Genomic DNA, 20,223 nt, shown 5'->3' on the forward strand with positions numbered 1-20,223 from the left:
AGTCTCTGTCCTTCTCCCCTTTCCCACCTTTTTAATGCAGGATTTTCAACACCCAAAGTTAAAACATGATTGATAACTGGTATTCACACTAACCTAGGAGTGAACTGGATTACAAGCTTTTGACGTCACCTTTGAGTACTGGTGACCTCTTCAAAGCCTGTCTCTGGCCAAAGCTTGTCAAAAGTGGTCAGATCCAGTTGACTTGCAACTTTGGTGACCAAAATCATTCTGAAGAGTTTCCACACTGGATCCTGGTTTTAGGTTCAGGAAGTTCAGCCTAGACTATAACTCATTACTTTTCTAACCAGCTCCCATCACCTTCCTGGGTTCACATAGTTGATTCTTGTCTTGCTTAGCATTACATATGACTTTTAAAATGACCTGCTTTCACGGATGTAAGCCAGATACATCCTAATCCTTCAGCCACCAGAGTTTAACAGTTATCAGAGTCTAACTGTCTTCTGTTCTTCTGGTCTGCCTCATGTAGCCTAGCTTTATGAGGTGACATTCAATGCCTTCATCCCTTCCACACGCTGGTCTTCCCCAGTACACATTTCAAAGTTTCTCTCACCTCTGAGGGTAACATTGGCATCACCAATGAAGATCAAAGGTCAACCTGAGCAGTGTCATGCTCTCCAGCAGAATGCCTGTAGAATCGAACATACATCCGTTTCTATCTTCAGAACGATCAGAATAAAGACTTCTCTACTCGGTCAGCCTCATGGGAACCAGGAGTCGTTAGACCCAAACTTGGGGAAATGAACAAAGTGGATGATTATCAGCATGGTCCGAAGAGGGCAAGCAGTGTGATTCCCTATTGATTTTTCTCACAGCCTTTTCCTTTGGAGCAGATAATCCAAAGTCTGGCTCTTGTTTCAAGTTATTGAGGGGGCAACTGGTAGAACTAAAAGCTAATGTGTTTGCATTTACTAATGTGTGTGTGTGTGTGTGTGTGTGTGTGTGTGAGACGTTGTTTCTAACCTGGGACAAAAGGCTGAGGTGCCTATTTAACATATCAAAGCAGATCTGGCTGCTAGGTTCTCCCAGCATGCCTCAGTCCCTACCTGTTACAGGTCTTGGCTGCCACACCCCAGCCCTCTACCCTGGCTGGGCTGCCTTCCACCAAAGGCTCTTCCCTATGTGATCCAAATGTTTTGGTTACTTCCCCACCCCCCCCCCCTTTTGTACCTTTGGCCTCTGGCTGCTGCACCTGGATCCTGTCTTTTCCCTTCCTTTCCCTCCCTCCTCACATGACCCACCTCTACTTGGTCATGTCTACTGTGGATTCCTCCAGAGGCCTCTATCCACGCCTCTACCTATGCTCTCCTACATACCTATATAGACATTCTCCTCCACCAGGGCAGCCATGCCTTTCCCTTTATTTCTTTTTTTTTTCTCCATTCAATATTCAATATATACACACACAGCTGCAAATAATTGAAAAGCTCACGGGACTCAATCCCTGGGGATAATATTTAAATGAATGCAAGGGTTTTTGTTCTTGGTTTCTCTACCACAGTCTAAAAACCTGTAACTCTCCTCTAGAACTCTGCGTGGCATTTTATACAACTCTGTTTAAGACCGAGGGTCTTGAAAGTCTTGACTGACTTGAAGACTTCCCCTTAGGTGTTATTAGCCAGCACAAGGGCACATGGCCAGTCTGAACCTCAGGGGAGTCAGGGAAGTGGGTGTGTGGCAAACGGAAGTGGACCGCGGTGACTTGGGCTGTGTTCTGAATTTCTCACCACCTAAAATTTTATTATTACAATTAATGGGTGCTCTTTTGGGAGAGAGGGGACGGGATCTGGCCAGCCTTCTGCTCTAGTCTCCTGAGCGCCGAACTCACAGGCATGCACCACCATACCAGTGTAATATGCAATTATTAAAGTAAGGGGGAAGATGCGGAAAACTTCTTCTCGGGTTTGCTCTCCAAAGGTGCTTCTTGATACACCGCTGAGTTTCTATCTCCTTAAAACACAGAGTTCTGCGCTGTCAACCCTGAGAGGGGGCGAAAGCCCAGCCTCCCAGCACAAAAGTCACACTGGCTGCATTCAGACCAAAAATGCAGGTGTGGTTGTAGAGACAAGTAGGTCAGGTGAATTGGAAGGTGTGGCCTGTGATACCAGCTACCTAATACTTAACAAAGCTCGAAGCAAAATATGACAGGTAGCACTCTGGCCTCCCGGCGGTTCTCAACAGAAGCCAGAGATTTAGCTTTCGATGTAAAGTGCTTTTTGAAGTCTCAGCACCACATTTAGAAACAGAGACAAAAAGGAACTCTAGAGTCCAAGTCCATCTGTTGAGTTTGTAATTGAGGGTAAGAGCAGCCAGGTTGGTCAAGCATAGGCCGGGGTGTAGGGAAGGAAGGTCAAAAAGGTTGCTTCCAGGTGCCTGGTGCTAAGGCCAACACCGTACAGGGGTTCACATTTCTAGCATCTTAGTATCTTCTTTTTTTAGATTTATTTATTTTATATATGTGAGAGAACACTGTCCCTGTCTTCAGACATACCAGAAGAGGGCATTGGATTCCATTGCAGATGGTCATAAGGCACATTGTAGCTGATGGGAATTGAACTCAGGACCTGTGGAAGAGTAGTCAGCGCTCTTAACCCTTGAGCCATCTCCAGCCTCGTTTCTACCGTTTTTCTTTTCTTTTCTTTCTTTTCTTTTCTTTTCTTTTCTTTTCTTTTCTTTTCTTTTCTTTTCTTTTCTTTTCTTTTCTTTTCTTCTTTCTTTCTTTCTTTCTTTCTTTCTTTCTTTCTTTCTTTCTTTCTTTCTTTCTTTCTTTCTTTCTTTCTTTCTTTCTTTCTTTCTTTCTTTCTTTCTTTCTTTCTTTCTTTCTTGTATTGGCAGTGCCATTACTTCCCCTGCTGGACCCACAAGGCCTTCCTTCAGCGGTTGAGCTGAGCTTTGATATGCTCTCTGAAAAGTAGCTGTCACTTAGAAAGAAGAGTCAGGCCGTCCTGCTCCTTTTAAATGTATTTTTTCCCCCTGCTCACATCTGGAGCCACATCAAATCCTGCTGCACCTTTTGCCTCAATCACAGTTGGGGCTGAAAACGAAACGGATGAAAGTCTTAGGAAGGTGCTGCTGTGCGCGTGCGAGGACGCCACCCGGGGAGGCTGACACTCTGGTTCCCCATCTATCTCCCCTCGTCACACCAAAAAAACAAGACTCCCGAGTCTCGCTCGCTCGATGAAAGTGGTGCAGAGAGGGGATTTAATAACTTTGAACTCTCTGTGTGATTTCTGCCTTTGACACAGTCATTATTAGAGAGTCCCGAAGAAGCACCCCTCCCCCCCCCCCCACGCTCCCCCGCGCGCACAACACCGGGTTTCTAAATGATTCATCTCAAAGACCTTGATATTCAATCCAGGTGTAGGAATAAACAGTACAGCCCTCCGGCTCTGTCCCGGGGCTTGGAAAAGCTTCAGTGAAATTCTATAGCGAAGGCCCGGCCGCTTCCCTGACTGTCTCTTTGTTCTACTAACTTTTTATCTCTGAAAAGCAAAGGGATTTCCTCCAGGGATTAAGGAGAGGAAACAACCTGAGGTAGGATAGTGTTTCATTAGAACTAATTCAGGCAAAAGTATCCTGAAGCCATCTCAGCAAAAAACGTCCTTCCTCCCAACCTTGGACTGCTCCCCGAAATCCAGCATCCAGCAGGAGAAACACGCCCGGCCTCTCTCCTTTTCCTGTCTCCCCAGCAGGAGAATCCGGGGCAAACAGAAAAAAGCGGAAGAGTCTCATCAGAAAACACGACCCCCACCCCGTATTCTTTTATTTCCAAAACTTTTAACAGGTACTATTTTGTGGACACTAAATTATTTTCGAAATGATTGTAAAAGCAGTAGAAAATTCTTCGTATGTTTTGGTTTGAAGAAAAAAGAGTCAGGCCTTCCCCCTCCACACCCACACCCCCACCCTCTCCACCCCGCCTGCCTCCTTCTCTTCCTCTCTCCCCTCCCTTTCCTCGGCTCCTGTTCCGGATTAATTTTCTTAGTGACAGTTCATAGATACACCCGGAGGAAGAACTGGAGAGCGGGTGTGTTTGCCGAGGCTTCTGGCCTCGGCTCTAGTTTTATGGCCTGAAGTCTGCAGAAGGATCAAGTGTGACAATAAAGGTTAAGAACCGGTGTTAAGGAGGGCTAGGGTGTTAGCTCAGTGGTAGAATGCTCGCCTAGCAAGCACAAGGGTCCAAGAGAGGTGTGTGTGTGTGTGTGTGTGTGTGTGTGTGTGTAGGGGCTCAGTGTGGCAGTGGAAAGGCAGCCTGCCGCATCCATCTCCTGTCTCCCTAAGATTATATGAAAAGCATACATTTAGTCACTATACAAAGCCACTAACAGTTTCTGAAACAGTAACATTTTACAATTTGTCACCACACACTTGAAAATCTTCAGTGATAGCTGTAATGGCTGGTCTCTAAGGTGACCACGTTTAAAATACCTCCTGAAGTGAAACAAGTGTTTTCTCCTCTGACGGATGACTTATATTCTAACTTTCAAAAAGTTAGTTACTCTACTATTCTTAGGCTTCTTTCTCACGTACGGTTACTCTAAAATTTTACAGAGGTACTTGGTTCATATTTTGGTGACGTCCCATCTAATTTGATTTAAAACACTTCTATTTACTACAACTTAAGTTTTCTTTCTCACATTTCTTGTATTGTTAAACATTAAAGAAAAAAATTGATTACTTACTCCTAGAATACATGACTCATAGAATATTAACTAACACTTTATATCGGGTAGCACAGGAAAAAAAAAAGTAGGCAGTCTTCATTTTCTTTGATAAAAAGCCAAATCGGTTTACACAGAAATAGCTTTGCATGTTTTATATCATAAATACCAACTGAACTTTACTTTTTTAGATATTGGTAGTCTTATTTTGCCAAGAACTATATATATTCATGTTTCTTATTCACATACTCTTGGTTTTGAAGCTTACATTTTTCAGTGATCCTTTCTCTTGTTGCCTGATTCTGGAATGTACTTTCGTTTGTAAAAAGTTTCAAATCGGGATTTGCTTTTTGAAACAGGGCTCACCCTATGCAGCTCTGGCTGGCCTCTAATTCAGAGATCTGTCTGCTCCTGTCTTCTGAGGGCTGGGCTGCCATACATGTTTTTAACAGGAACATGTTAGAGATTTGACTCCAAGGAAAATACAAATCACCCAGTTCTACAATACAGGCACGCACATGGTCCCCCTCTGTCCCCGCTTTGGCTTCTGCCTCGTGGTAAACCATTGACCTATTTTCCTAGCAAGCCCAGGCTGCCATTGTTACCTGGTTGAGTCATAGCTGGAGACAGCCCGGCAATCACACTATGTTCCTAGAGTTCAATGTTCAGTGTACATTCATAAACCCTCTGCTGTGTGAAATCCAAAACCTGTGACTTGCTACCAAAGCATAAGCCACTTGGGAAAATAGAACAACCCACATGCTGGTGGAATATTATCACTTCAAAACTACTTTCTGTTTCATTATTAAATTTGCTCATGGGCTAATTATGATTAATTTGTCCCAAACCACCAAATACTGGGATGACCTGACCCTTTTGGTAGTTGAGATGATACTTCTATCTAGAGACAGGTGGTTATCTTCCAGTTCCCTTGCATGTGTGAAATTTCTCCCACCCAGGAAAGAAATGTGAGGTAAGAATCTGGGTTGGCTTATCTTTATAGAGGAAAAAAAAAACAAAACCAAAAACCAAAAACCAAAAACCAAAACAAACAAAATAAAAACCCCCAAGCAGCTAAGACAGTTTCTTTTGCAAATAGCCAGAGGGCTAGGAAGAAGAGTTCCAGGCAAATCTTTTTCATAATGAGGCTTCCTTGATTCACATTTGTGCTCCCGCCTCCACTTCCTGGGCCTGCCAAGCCTCGAGTTATAATCACAGCATTAGCATTCTCAGGCCCAGTTATTATTTAATGGCTTGCGTTGGGCCAGCGCCCTAAGGTTTTCTTTATATGAGATGCTAATTTCTTTTACATATTTATTCTCTTTTGTTGAACTTAGAAAATAAAACGTTACTATAGTATTAACTGTTACACTTTCATCCCCCACGTCTTTAATATTAGTCTGTGCCCCTTCCAGTGACAGTGGAAATTATATTACTTGTAAACGGAGCCCAGTGATAAGATGTATAAATAACAGCCCACAATTATTGAACAGTTTCTCTGTAATGGCTACTGTGAAGACAGACCATTTCGCAAACCATGTATATAATTATTTCCACTTTTCAGAAGCAGAGAAACTAAGCTTTGTGGATATTGCTCTACAGGTCACACTAGTAGAGAAGAGCCCAGGTTGAGTCTGGCTTCAAAGCCTACAGACCATTACAGAGCTATGGCACAAATAGTAGGGTGTGGTAAAGCCCAGTCATTCTCAAACACACACACACACACACACACACACACACATATAAATTAACATAGGCTGTTCCAGTTCACACACTCTTTTTACTGCTTTGGGTTCTAAGAGAAGAAAATATCTGAGGTGAAAACACTCCCTTATTCAACAACCCACAGCTGAGCTGTTCCCAGGAACCAAGTGGCAATGTTACAGATGGAAATGTCTGCCTCTGAGAACATCGGACCAGAATAGAGAAGGCAGAACTGACAGCCACACTGCAACCTAGGTCAAGAGGCAAGGCCTGGAGAGAAATGAGAAAGAATCCATCTGGAAATGAGATGGATTATTATAATCTTTGGCTGAAATAACTGAAAGACCATGAGACTGAGGCAGTGCTGCTACCCTGGGCGTCTCTGAGAACAACTGGGAGAGTGTTCTTATCACGGGGAACCAATCAGAAACCACCTTTAGTGGCAGATTTTTTTCTTTCTTTCTTTTCTTTTTTTCTTTTATGAGACAGGGTTTCTCTGCATAACCTGGCATATAGAGAATACGTATAATATATACTTGTATGAAAATGTCCTCATATAACATAAAGTCATGAACAGTAATTATGTAGAATAAAATTAAAACAAAAACCAACAGCTGTTTAAGGGGATGGAAAAGATAATCTGATTTGAGTATTCTATATTATGCACATGTACTGACTATCACTTCAAAACAGGCAGAACTTCACAAATACATATAATTATCTGTTTATTTTAAAAAAAAAAATACTGTTGTCCGTGGTGGCACGTGCTTGTAATTCCAGGCCCCAGGAGGACAGGACAGAAGGATCCTGAATTTGAGTCCAGCTGAGGCTCCTTTGCAAGACTCTATTTTGAAACAAACAAAATTTAAAAAGTAATAAAAAAGACCAATAAAAGTTTTTTTTTTTTTTACTGTGCTCCACTATAATTATTTAATAGGAACATCCAGCTAACAGGAACCCTTTGACATCTGTTAATACAACTTGAATGAATCCAAGAGAAGAATTTATGTGCTCCAGAAAAGAGAATCTTATGTAGTAGCGAGACAGATAGGTTTGAGACCTGTGGGTGTGAGTTGCCATGTCTTTGGTTGGACAGTTTACTAAGCAGACAGTGACAGCATCAAATGATGTAAGGAGCTGTTTCCTTAGGTGTTTTCCCTTGACCCCAGATATCCCAAGGACTCTCTCAACCAACTCACTTAACATTTAGATTCTTGCAATGGGAGCCTCAGGTATGCTTAGAAGCCACCACACGAGCAGAGGAGGGGGAAACTTACAACTGAAGAGCTGCTTTCACACGTCTTGAAGTCCATGAGGGGCAGGCTCACTACAAAACGGGCCTTGCTCTCAGCTACAGGGCTCCAGCCTGGGCCACAGGTCCCCCAGAGACTGGTAGATCATCAGATAGTATGCACACTGGAGGAAGCCAGGCTGGGGTGTGGGAAGTATAAGGGGGGGGGGTTCCTATTTCAGTCTGGGAGGAGGGGTAAACTTAAGGTGCTTACCCAGAGGGAAGGGATACAAGGGTTGGGGGTGGACAGACAATGTGCAGTTAAGACTAGAGCCTTTTCTTTGTGCGTGAGATGGGACCGAGCTTGGTTGCAATAGCTTTTTAGACATCTCCCTTGGTAACCCGGCTGGCCTCCTGCCTCAGCCTGGTGAACACTCAGATTGTAAGTCTGGGCCACCATGCGAGACAGGCGCTTTGTTGACTCGTGCTCTTCTAGGACCAAAGGGGTTAGAACGACTTCAACTAAGTGTTGGATCTGAGCGATGGAAGGAAAGGTGGTTACGTTTGAGGCGGTGGAGAGGAAACTAGGAGCTCCTAGTGACAAGGTGTTCCGAGATGACATTTGGTGGTGCCTGCGAAGAGTGTTTTGGTTTTTGGTTTTTCTACGCGTCATGGTTCATGCTTTTAATATCAACCCTTGGGAGTCACCGGCACGTAGATGTTCTGAATTCGAGGGAAGCCAGGTCTTTATGGCGAATTCCAGGCCAGCTAGGGCTCTAATAATGGAGACTCTGGCTCCACAAAAAGGTTTTGAGATAGGTCTCACGTAGCCCAGGCTGGCCTCGATGTCCTAATTCTCCTGCCTCCATGTCACCAGTGCTGGGATTACACGTGTGTGGTGTGTGGTGGCGGCCCAGCTGCTTTTGGGAGCTCTGCGGGGAGATGCTCAATTTAGGAAGCAGAAGGTGCTGCTCTTGCTGTAGGTGATTTCTCAAGAGCTAGGAAAAAGGGGGGTAGGGAAATCAGAAAACGGTCCTCTTGAAAAAGTTTCAGGGTTTTGTTTTTTCTTTTTTTTTCTTTCTTTCTTTTTCCCCTTGGTTTTTTTGAGACCAAGGTTTCACTGTGTAGCTCTGGTTGTCCTGGAGACCAGGCTTCCCTCAAACTCAAAGAGATCTGCCTGTCTTTGCCTCTGGGATTAAAGTCATACATCACCATTTCTTGGCTAGGAATTTTGATCCTATCATTACGTTTATCTCCATTCTGTGATGATAAGGAAATTATGTGGCCACCTCAAGCTGTCGGAAGCAGAGATCTCTCAATGGGGGCGGAAGCAGTGGAGGAGGCTGGATCAGTGATCTCTCAATGGGGGCGGGAGGTAGGGGCAACACCTTTAATCCCAGCATTTGGGAGGCAGAGGCAGGGAAATTTCTGAGTTTGAGGCCAGCCTGATCTACAGAGTGAGTTCCAGGATATCCAGGGTTACACAGAGAAACACTGTCTTGAAACAAACAAACAAACAAACAAACACAAACAAGTTACAGACACAGGACCCCTTGTGGAGCTGGTGAGTCACAAGCACTAGAGATAAGACTCCGGGGAGCTGGGAACTCTTGAGGAGATTGCTATGCACGCTGGGGCCTGCATGACTACAGTAATAAGGTCAGCTTTAATATTTGTAAATATTAAAAAAAAAAAGAGAGAACACATTAATCTATTTAAAAAAGAGAAGCATCTTTATTGTTTGAAGCATAAAAAAGAGTAAACAAAAGTCGATATTACATTTCATTTTTTATGTAGTCTTCTCAATGAAGGTATAAAAATACATGCCCACTTAGTTTTGTGAGCTGGTGGTCACACAAATGTTAAGATGGTCACACTTACAGGACAGAGAAGGCACTTTCAACACACAGCGAGACAGAAGATAAAACCAGCTCAGAGGCACACAACTGAAACTGCATGGAGAACAACCCCTATATTCCCACGCTGCTGTTTCTCCATTTTCCATACACAGATGGCGTCTGCCCCTGCTCCACAGCCCTGCCTGGCCTGGCCTTTGGCGTCCCTGACCAGAGCCAGCCGCCTTGAATTGGCCTCTTCTTTTTTTTTTTTTTTTTTTTAAAAAAAAACTTTGATTTCCATTTTGTTTAAGATAGAGAAGCATTCTTAACTTGTAACCAAGCTCTTTTAGAATGTCTGACCCATTTTCCTTTCAAATCACAATTCATTAAACTAAAACAGATGACGCAAAATGTTTTTCTTAATAAAATTGTACTTATTTCAGCCACCAGAATCTCCTGAAGCAATGATATACGTGATTCATGTGTATCTGCATATTTTTCATCATTTTGGCTTTTTAGCGTACTGAAACCACACAAACATCATCTGTGTAAACCGTGATCACAGGTTCATTATGACCCAGACAAAAACAGCAGAGACACATATGCCTCACGAGGGCCCCACCAGACAAGCAAAATGCCTGCTCTGTCGTGTGAGCACTCTTGCTAATCAAATAAGCTTATTCTTGCTGTGGAAATTCTGAGGGAGCATGTTTTCAAGGCAGATTTTTTTTTTTTTTTACCTGAAAGACATATGAGCCAGCTCAATAACATGTTTTCTACATCTCAGATGCTATTTGAAAGCAAGCGAATGGTTTCCCCTCAAGGGTGTGCTCGCCTAAGAAATACATTAATTACCTTCAGGAACTGCCTGAACATGGTCACTCTGAAATGATTTAACAATAAAATCTAGAGGTCTGCTTACTTTCCTGGTGGGGATTTGCATGTTAAATAAAAGCTGACCATTTCAAACAATATGGGGGAGGGGGGAGGGGGTGATTTAAATGTTCATAACTTTATTAATGCAATTATATCTGGGAGGGGCTTAACTTGATCCTTGACATTGATTTGTGTGTTCCAGTCAGTCCTTGAACAGGACTTGAACTTTTTTGTTCTGTTGCTCACCCTCTGAAGAATTGATTAGGGCATGGCGGGGTGTGGAGGGCCTCTCCTCCCTCCTGAGTGTGTGGACGCCTCTTCAGGACTGGCCTGAGCTCAGACTCCCTGCTCAGCTCTTCTGTTGGATGACACTGAAAAGCTTTTGCTGATTCTCAAGGCAGTCTTTCAGCTTATCCTCTGTCAGAGACAGTCGCTGCTCCAAAATGGAAACAGTCTGCAAAAAAAAAAAAAATAAAAAAAGATATCAGCGTCAGGGCCTGGTAGCCTGGTGACTGGGAGGACAGTCCCCAAACTGGCGAAAGAATGAGCCCGCCTGCAGAGAAGAGCACAGGGAGGAAACTAAAAGAAAGCCACCCAACCCAAGCCAAACAAAACCCCAAACAAACACCTCAAGCATATGAAGAGGGAGGGGCCTAAAGCCAGGCCTCTGGGAAATCCGCAGGCTCGGGTCAGAGGACACATTCCTAGCTCAGGCACTACTGACACCTTACCACTGGTCACGTTGTCCAGGTCCACCCTGTAGTGACCATCCCTATAGAATTACAGACAGACTACAGGGAGACTGCTATACAAACGCCATGGCCGCCACCAATCCCAAGCTTGGCGGGAGGACCGAAGGGTGAAGAATGTCCCATGCTGCTGCTGGGCCCACAGGACTCGTGGAGCGAAGCTCTCCTAACTCCTTCAGCACAGAACTCCATGTGCTCATAATAATATAGTCACACGTAGACGTTAAAGTTGGGAAAAATAATTGTGATATTGTCCAGACTTTTATAGCTTTAGAAAAGATTTATTTACTTATTTTATAAGTGCTCTATCTGCATGTACACCTGCACACCAGAAGAGCACATCAGAACTAATCATAGATGGTTACCAGTCACCCTGTAGGTGCTGGGAATGGAACTCAGGACCTCGGGAAGGAACAGCTGGTGCTCTTAACCTCTGAGCAACTCTCCAGCCCTAGATTTTCTTTAAAAAACAAACAAAACAAAACAAAACAAAACCCTTTTTATTATAAACTGAAATGTGGACCAGGAAGCCACAGGAAGCTTGCATGCTGCATAGTAAGTCTTCCTAAGAGACTGGCAGCCATTACCAGCCACCATCCAGAACTCTCTGGGTATCTGATGGTTTCGGCCCTGACCCTCCTACACCAGCCTTTCTTTATGCCAAATTTTAAATCACGCTCTTACACTCCCCTATGGTTTTAATTCCCAAATGTTCACACCTCTCTCTTTCTTTTTCTCTTCTCATCCGTCAGCAGGCTTGCCGTTTGTCTGTCCGTGACATTCAGACTGCTCTGTACTGCAGGGACTACCCAGTTAGCACACAGCTCAGCCTACTACGTCCTCTGAAGTGGCAGCAGGAGCATAAAGCGGAGCTGCTGCTGATCTATTTCCTCATGAGCGGGCACAGTGGCATGCCGGGTAACTCTCCTCAGGGACGGTCAGAGACTAGTCAGTGAGGAGTGGATATGATAACTTATCACTAAGATTCTTATGCTTTATAAGGAAGAGGGCTTTTTAGTTTTGTTGTTTGTTTGTTTGTTTGTTTGAGACAGGGTTTCTCTGTGTGGCCCTGGCTGTCCTGGAACTCACTCTGTAGACCAAGCTGGCTTCAAGCTCACAGAGATCTGCCTGCCTCTGCCTCCTGAGTTCTGGGATCAAAGGTGTTCACCAACACTGCCCAGCATAGTGAGCATTCTTAAAAGGGGGAGGGAGAGGGGGAGGGAGGGAGGAAGAAGGCGATGGGGAGGGAGAAAGGGGGTTAGAGAGAGAGAGGGAGAGGGAGAGACAGAAGGAGAGGGAAAAAGAGAGGCAGAGGGAGAGGGAGAGCGAGAGAATTCCCCTACTGACTGACTACTTAGTCATCCAGTAATAGAGTTCATACAGGAAAGACAAACAAGATAAATGTTAAGACAAGGAGGTGACTGTCCTTCCTTCTTGAAGGTAACAGTCATCATTCAGAAACTTTTGGTTTCATATTCCATAGAACAATTCATCTTTATCTTGAATGAAGATAATTATGATGCTGATATTTTCTTAAATGTCTTATGTACCAAGTAACTTGCCAGATAGTATACACACAGTTATTACAGTTATCCACGCTAAAGTTGTTGATGTGTGCATTATAATATCTTTGATACTACTTCCTCTATCAGCCCCCGAGTCCTCTCGACTTTGCCTCTCTCCAATCTCTGTAATATAATTATACATCCCGCAGCTTAGCCGATGCTTGGAACGTCTTTACTTTGCTTGTGACCTGCCTAGACTCATGCCTTCCCTTCTGCAGGCATGCTCTGCCTTGCCTTCACCCCTTAATATATAAAAGGAAAGGAACTTTTAAGGGTAACCATAACACACCCAGAGGGGAACTGAGTAAGACAGAAAGGGGTCCATTAACTGTGAACCAGGTAAAAAGGGGAGGGGGGGGAGGGGAGGGATGGGGGAGGGGGAAGGGTGGGTAGGGAGGGGGAATGGGGAGGGGGTTGAGGAGGGAAGGACTCATTTGGAGAGTCCTAAAGAGGATTTGACTGACTGGTGACAGGGAAGGAAGTCCTGTCAACTAAAATTGTCGTTTCTAAAGGGAGGGATGGCTGGTGTACTGGCTGGTTTTGTGTGTCAACTTGACACAGGCTGGAGTTATCACAGAGAAAGGAGTTTCACTTGGGGAAGTGCCTCCATGAGATCCAGCTGTGGGGCATTTTCTCAACTAGTGATCAAGGGGGGAGGGCCCCTTGTGGGTGGCACCATCTCTGGGCTGGTGCTCTTGGGTTCTATAAGAGAGCAGGCTGAGTAAGCCAGGGGAAGCAAGCCAGTAAGGAACATCCCTCCATGGCCTCTGCATCAGCTCCTGCTTCCTGACCTGCTTGAGTTCCAGTCCTGACTTCCTTTTGTGATGAACAGCAATGTGGAAGTGTAAGCTCAATAAACCCTTTCCTCCCCAACTTGCTTCTTGGTCATGATGTCTGTGCAGGAATAGAAACCCTGACTAAGACAGCTGGTAAACACAGGTGGGTCACCTGTAGCACACAAAGTGAAAATGTGAGTTTAGAAAGTGAGTTTAGTGTAATTTTTTTTAGTGAGCAAATATGATTCCAAATCTCACATGGTTCTTTCTCAATGTATGCCAGAACTCCCAAACCACAGAGCCCGTGGTGACGTGTACAGGAGAAAATCAGTACTTAATTACTGGTTCTACATACCGGTGACAGTAGAGATGTGGGACTTCTCTAGGGAGAAGGGACATGGAGCCTGTGGAAATGAGACCTGGGCCCTGCATAAGTTCCAGCACCCCAGGAACAGGTGCATAGCTAGTGTTGAGCCCGGAGTGATGTCTACGCAGGAGCATCTGACAGTGAAATGTTCACACTGGGCAGGAACCTGACCCTGCTCTTCTCCTATGTTCAGTTCTTGCTCTGTGTAACTCGTAGCAGTGTGGCAGTGTGTGCACTTAACAACGCTGTACCCAGCAAAGCGTCAGTGTTCAGAGCAAAGAGGACCACAGATGATGTCTCTGTAGGATGCCATTGGCAGAGCAAGCACGGCTGTTTCCATTCCCATGCAAGACCTCCCTTACCTTAAGTCCACACCCGCCCAAGACCTGGGTATATTTCAGTACAAGATTACAGGTCTATTCTTCTTTGTTTTGGTAAAATGGTCCTAAGAGCCTGGCCCAGCCTGGCAGTGGTGGCGCACACCTTTAATCCCAGGGAGGCAGAGGCAGGCAGTTCGAGGCCAGCCTGGTCTACACAGTGAGTTCCAGGACAGCCAGGGCTACACAGAGAAACCCTGTCTTGAAAAAACCAAAAAACCAAAAAAAAAAAGAGCCTGGCTAAGGTTTTATAATAGGAAGACAAGCCTCTCCTCCTCTAGAAGAAATTGTGGAGAGAGCCATTGCACACTGAACTGGCAGAGTAGTTTCAGTGACGACTATAAACTTTGGCAATAATTTTCAGAGTATAAACTATAAAGGAGTTATTATGTACAATACATTTTTCTTATGCTATTAAATATTTCCTTTTTTTAAAAAAAAGATTAATTTTATGTATGTGAGTACACCATTGCTCTCTTCAGACACACCAGAAGAGGGCATTGGATCCCACTACAGATGACTGTGAGCCACCATGTGGTTGCTGGGAATTGAACTCAGGACCTCTGGAAGAGCAGTCGGTGCTCTTAACTGCTTAACCATCTCTCTAGCCCCTAAATATTTCTTTAGATGTGATGTAATATAAATATACTACATCACAAAATCAAAGGACACAACATTACTACTTAGGACCAACGGGCATTTATAGTATAGAGTACTACCCTGCTGTCTGCACAGATGACACAAATGCCAGAGAAAAGAAAACAAAGTACATGTGTACAAATGCGCGTGCACACACACACACACACACACACACACACACGTACGTACACACATACACACACACAGCACACAGATGCACACACACACAAGCACACACATGCACACAGAAGCACACACATACACGTACACACATACACACACAGCACACAGATGCGCACACACAAACACAGCACACAGATGCACACACATAAACACACACAAGCACACACATGCACACAGATGCACACATACACACAAGCACACACACATAGATATGCATACACACAGACACACACACACGCACTGAACACACTGAACAGAGAGAGTGGTACTCAGACTATGTTGCCCTAAGTGCCTTGCTAATGACTAAGTTTGCCTTGCCAGGAGCTCCCCTGTTCCTTTAGTCTCACACCAGGCGATGCCCAGGCCTGCCCCCATCTGACCCACGATGCCCAGGGCTGCCCCCATCTGACCCGCGATGCCCAGGCCTGCCCCCATCTGACCCGCGATGCCCAGGCCTGCCCCCATCTGACCCGCAATGCCCAGGGCTGCCCCCATCTGACCCGCGATGCCCAGGCCTGCCCCCATCTGACCCGCGATGCCCAGGGCTGCCCCCATCTGACCCGCGATGCCCAGGGCTGCCCCCATCTGACCCACGATGCCCAGGCCTGCCCCCATCTGACCCACGATGCCCAGGGCTGCCCCCATCTGACCCACGATGCTCAGTCCTGCCCCCATCTGACCTGCAATGCCCAGGCCTTCCCCCATCTGACCCACGATGTCCAGGCCTGCTCCCATCTGACCCGCGATGCCCAGGGCTGCCCCCATCTCACCCACAATACCCAGGCCTGCCCCCCATCTGACCCACGATGCCCAGGCCTGCCCCATCTGACCCACAATGCCCAGGGCTGCCCCCCATCTGACCCATGCGGCCGGTCCACCCACCTGTGTTAGGATGTTGAGCTGCTCCATGACATGCTGCAGAGCGTCAGCCACGGCCAGCGGCATGCTTCTCTGGCTTTCGGAGGGCACGTCACTTACATCCTCTGGTTTCTTTCTCACAGTTGTCGATGAAGATTCTGGCATTAACAAAGGGTTCAAGAAATACCTACAGATGTCCTCACCCTTGTTTGGCACAGCTCGACAGGTGGAATCCGTCGTCTTTAATGTCATGGAAAAGACAGAAGCAAAGTTTGCAAACTTAAATAGTATATAAACACATATGCATATATAAATATATATCTAACAGTTCCAGATGTACACTGAATCACTTTATCTTCTTTATATAACAAAATACATAAGTTATAATTACAATGCAAAACAAAGCTAACAAAAGGTAGAGAAAAATTTACAAAGTGTCTTAATTTTTTGCAAAATACTTCCTATATGCCTATTTGACCAGGAGTTTTACCATTTAAAAAGATTGCTGAATGAAGTTTATTTTTCGATTCAAAATAAACATCTGCCATTTGTCTCTATTAAGATGACTATTAATCCCTCCAAAAGGAAAATAAGAAGTCCTGATGAAAATGTAGAAAATGTAAATTATCATGCTTTGCTGATTAATGTGTAAAATGCTGAAGCTACTATCAGAAAAGTTTGGAACTTCCTCGCAGAAGTAATCACAGAAGAACCATATAATCTAGCAATCCCACTCCTGAAGGTTCTGGTGCAGAGAAGTACAGACACCAATATCCATTGTGGCCTTCCTCAGAGTAGCTTAAAATGAAGCTGTATCTATCAGCAGATAAGTGTGCAAACAAAATACAGTATAAACTTATAATGAAATGTCATTTCAAAATGACGTTGCTATTATACCTGATACTATATACATTTCACTAATGGGAGAACCTTGAAAATCTCATGCTAACTGAAGTAACTAGCCGTGCAATGATCCTGCTTACACGTCATTCTTCACATAGATTCAGGGAGGGAAATGTGAGGATTATAATGTATACGTAGAAGGGTAATGAAAATTAATTGCTTAGTTGGTAAAAATGTTTCTATTTGGAATGCTAAAAAGTTATAGAAATAAACAATGGTACAGAACATTTTAAGTTTTGTGAATAAATCCACAAGTAAATTATATACTTCAAAGTGATTTTTAAAATGAGGTAACTTCTTTGTTACATATATTTTACAATAGAAAAAATCCTCCAATTAAATAGGAACTGTTAGAGCATAACTTTAAGAAAATTCCATTTATAATAGCATCAAAAAATCAAAATGTTTGGGAATAAAATTAACAGTGTCAGACTTGTACAGTGAGAACTACAAATGGAATTAAAACTCTGACCAACTGGAAAAGTAGGTTATTCCTACGGTCTTCAATCAGAACACCGACATTGTTAAGATGACAGTTCTTGCTGGGAATGGTGGCAAATGCCTGTGATGCCAGAACCTGGAAGGCCGAGGCAGGAGGACCCTGAGTTCCACGGCAGCCTGGACTGTCTATGTATTGGGGCTGTCATAAAAAAGATATCAGTAGCCCCAACCCTGACTAACGTACTCAGAGCAGTTCTTACCAAACTTCCAGCTGTTTTCTTTTATAGACAGTTTAAATTGACCTTAAAATTCACACAGAAGTGCAAAGAACCCAGACAACTAAAATAACACGAGAAAAACAAAACAAAAACAAACAATGTAGTCCAAACTGCAAAATCTACCAGCAAGTTATAGTAACCAGCACAGTGTGGAACTGATACAGCCATTGCCTACTCTGTGCCTATCCCTACGTTTGATCCCTAGAACCTTCAACAGACTTATAGATCAATATGGCAGGGTTGACAGGTCAGAAAGAAACCCATATAAAACATGCTCAATTGACTTTGGGCAAGACTGTCAAGGAAATTTAATTTGGAAAACATAATTGTTTCAACAAAAGACGCAGGGGAACCTAGATACACTTGAGAAAATAAACTTGTGCTCTGACTTCATGCCACATACAATATTAATTCAAAAAGGGTCAGAGACTTAAAGAGAAGAGCTAAGACTATAAAACTTTAGAAGAACCAGGGTTAATTTTTCCTGAACTGGACCCGGGTGTGTCCAACCTGTTGATACAACATGGTGACTGTATTCTGCCACATTCATGGCTGTCTGAGATTCATGTGGCCTCGGTTAGATATTCCTGAACTATACAAAATTTACCTATGCATAACATCAAGATCAAGATGACAAGGTAATAAAGAAATTGGATGTAATAATCTGTATAATAAAAGAGAGACCATCAAGATAAGCGAAAATAAATGGAAGAAAATCTCTTTGAATCAAAAAGTTGACACAAACACACAGACACAAAAACTTGCAATTTAAGGATTACAGATACATAATGTAATTTAAGATAGACAGAAGGTTGGAAGATATTTACCTAATGACACACACATGGCCAATAAGCTCACAAGCATATGTTGAACATCGTCAGCAATAGCAAGTCAAAACTGCAAGGACCGTTGCTTCACTTGCACTGAGATGGCAGAGAAGAACAACGCACGGTAACCAGTGTCAGCGGGATGCTGAGAACCCAGAGCCCTCAGACACTGCTGGTGAGCTGGCAAATGCAGACGCCGGGAGACACTGAATATGGAACACAGAATCAGCATGACTTAGCAAACCCACTCTAGATATAAACCCACGAGAGTAAACACCTATCCACTCAAGCTGTGTCAACATGTTCACGGCAGCATTGGCCATAATGTCCCAGAAGTTAGGAACAATCCAAATGCCCAATTCCATGACAATGAAGAAACACAAAACAACAATCTTCGCTATGATTCATAAAAATGGGACACTGATGAATTTTACAACTCGGTTGAACATTCTAAGCATCAAACTACATTAAAGAAGCTAGACATCAAAGGCTAAATAATATCTATTTCTGCAAAAAAAAAATCAAAATGAGAAAATATGGTAATATACTAAAGTCAGACGCTGCCAGGGGCTGATTACACTGGGAATGCAGCTGGGGGTGAGGAAATGTTTTAAATGTCCCTCAGGAGTGACAAAATGTTCTTTAGGAACTCAAGAGATGATTCGGCAGTTAAGAGCACTCACTGGCTGCAAGAGGACTCAGTTCAATTCCTGGCACCCACACGGTGGTGCACAACCACCTCTAAGTCCTGTCCCTGGGGACCCAGCGCCGGCACTGTATGCACGTTTAAAAAATCGGTCATAGTAAGTAAAACTTTGGGTTAAATACTAGTGAAGTGCACACATCAAATAGGTCAAATTTATAGTATGTAAAATTTCTCATTAAAGTTATTATGAAAATAGGGTACAAATAAATACATGCCTCAGAGGGGTTTTGTTCTGCTGACACGGCAGCACGTGGAGCCTGCCGCAAGCTTTCCACACACTAGCTGACTCTGTCTTCTCACAGATTCCACAGGTAGACTGCTGGCTTCCATGGCCTCCTCAACCCTTTCTGCTCTCGGTTTTCAAACGAGGAGACAGACACTGAGCAAAAGCAGCCTGCCCAAGGACATCCATGCTGCACATAGGAAAGAACCGATGTCAACTCTAGAAGACACTGGAGCTTTCCATGCAAAGCTGTGGGCTGAGGCCCCTGCTTTCCCTGATACTCTGCCAGTTTTTAGGAGGGTGAGGTTTACTTTCAAACCCCCCTCAGATATAATAATTCAAAAATACTGAAAACAAACCGAAAATCCACTGTTCCTATCAGCTAAAGTGAAGCCGAGGGCTGTGTGCACTTAACTTTGTCCTCAGCTCTAGGTCACAACTCTTTTTACCTTAATTTATTTGTCCTGGCTGGTTTTGTGTGTCAACTTGACACAGGCTGGAGTTATCACAGGGCAAGGAGCTTCAATTGGGAGGTGCCTCCATGAGATCCAGCTGTGGGGCATTTTCTCAATTAGGGATCAAGGGGAGAGGGCCCCTTGTGGGGGTTGCCAACCCTGGGCTGGTAGTGTTGGGTTCTATAAGAAAGCAAACTGAGCAAGCCAGGGGAAAGCAAGCCAGTAAGAAACATCCCTCCATGGACTCTGCATCAGCTCCTGCTTCCTGATCTGCTTGAGTTCCAGTCATGACTTCCTTTAGTGATGAACTGCAACGTGAAAGTGTAAGCTGAATAAACCCTTTCCTCCCCAACTTGCTTCTTGGTCATGTTTTGTGCAGGAATAGAAACCCTGACTAAGACAGAGGGATAGCTATTGTACATTAGTGTTTTGCCTGCAAGTGTGAGGGATTGCATCCCCTGGAACAGGAATTACTGACAATTGTAACCTGCCTTGTGGGTGCTAGGAATTGAACCTGGATCCTTTGGAAGAACAGCCAGTGCTCTTTA

General features: G+C 44.1%; 1 protein-coding gene across 2 annotated transcripts in view; it reads right to left on the bottom strand.

The window, feature by feature from the left end:
* Positions 1-9,737: 9,737 nt before the first annotated feature.
* The window catches only part of Poc1b (POC1 centriolar protein B), a 106,030-nt gene continuing 95,544 nt past the window's right edge, over positions 9,738-20,223 (bottom strand). For both annotated transcript variants that reach the window (XM_052166066.1, XM_052166065.1), the window contains 2 exons: positions 15,867-16,082; positions 9,738-10,782 (listed from right to left, as the gene is read on the bottom strand). In XM_052166066.1, coding sequence (XP_052022026.1) covers positions 10,678-10,782; positions 15,867-16,082 — 321 coding nt within the window. In that variant the 3' untranslated portion in view covers positions 9,738-10,677. The remainder of the gene's footprint in view (positions 10,783-15,866; positions 16,083-20,223) is intronic.

This window comes from Apodemus sylvaticus, chromosome 20, assembly GCF_947179515.1.
Source record: "Apodemus sylvaticus chromosome 20, mApoSyl1.1, whole genome shotgun sequence".
In the NCBI taxonomy this organism is placed as follows: Eukaryota; Metazoa; Chordata; class Mammalia; order Rodentia; family Muridae; genus Apodemus; species Apodemus sylvaticus.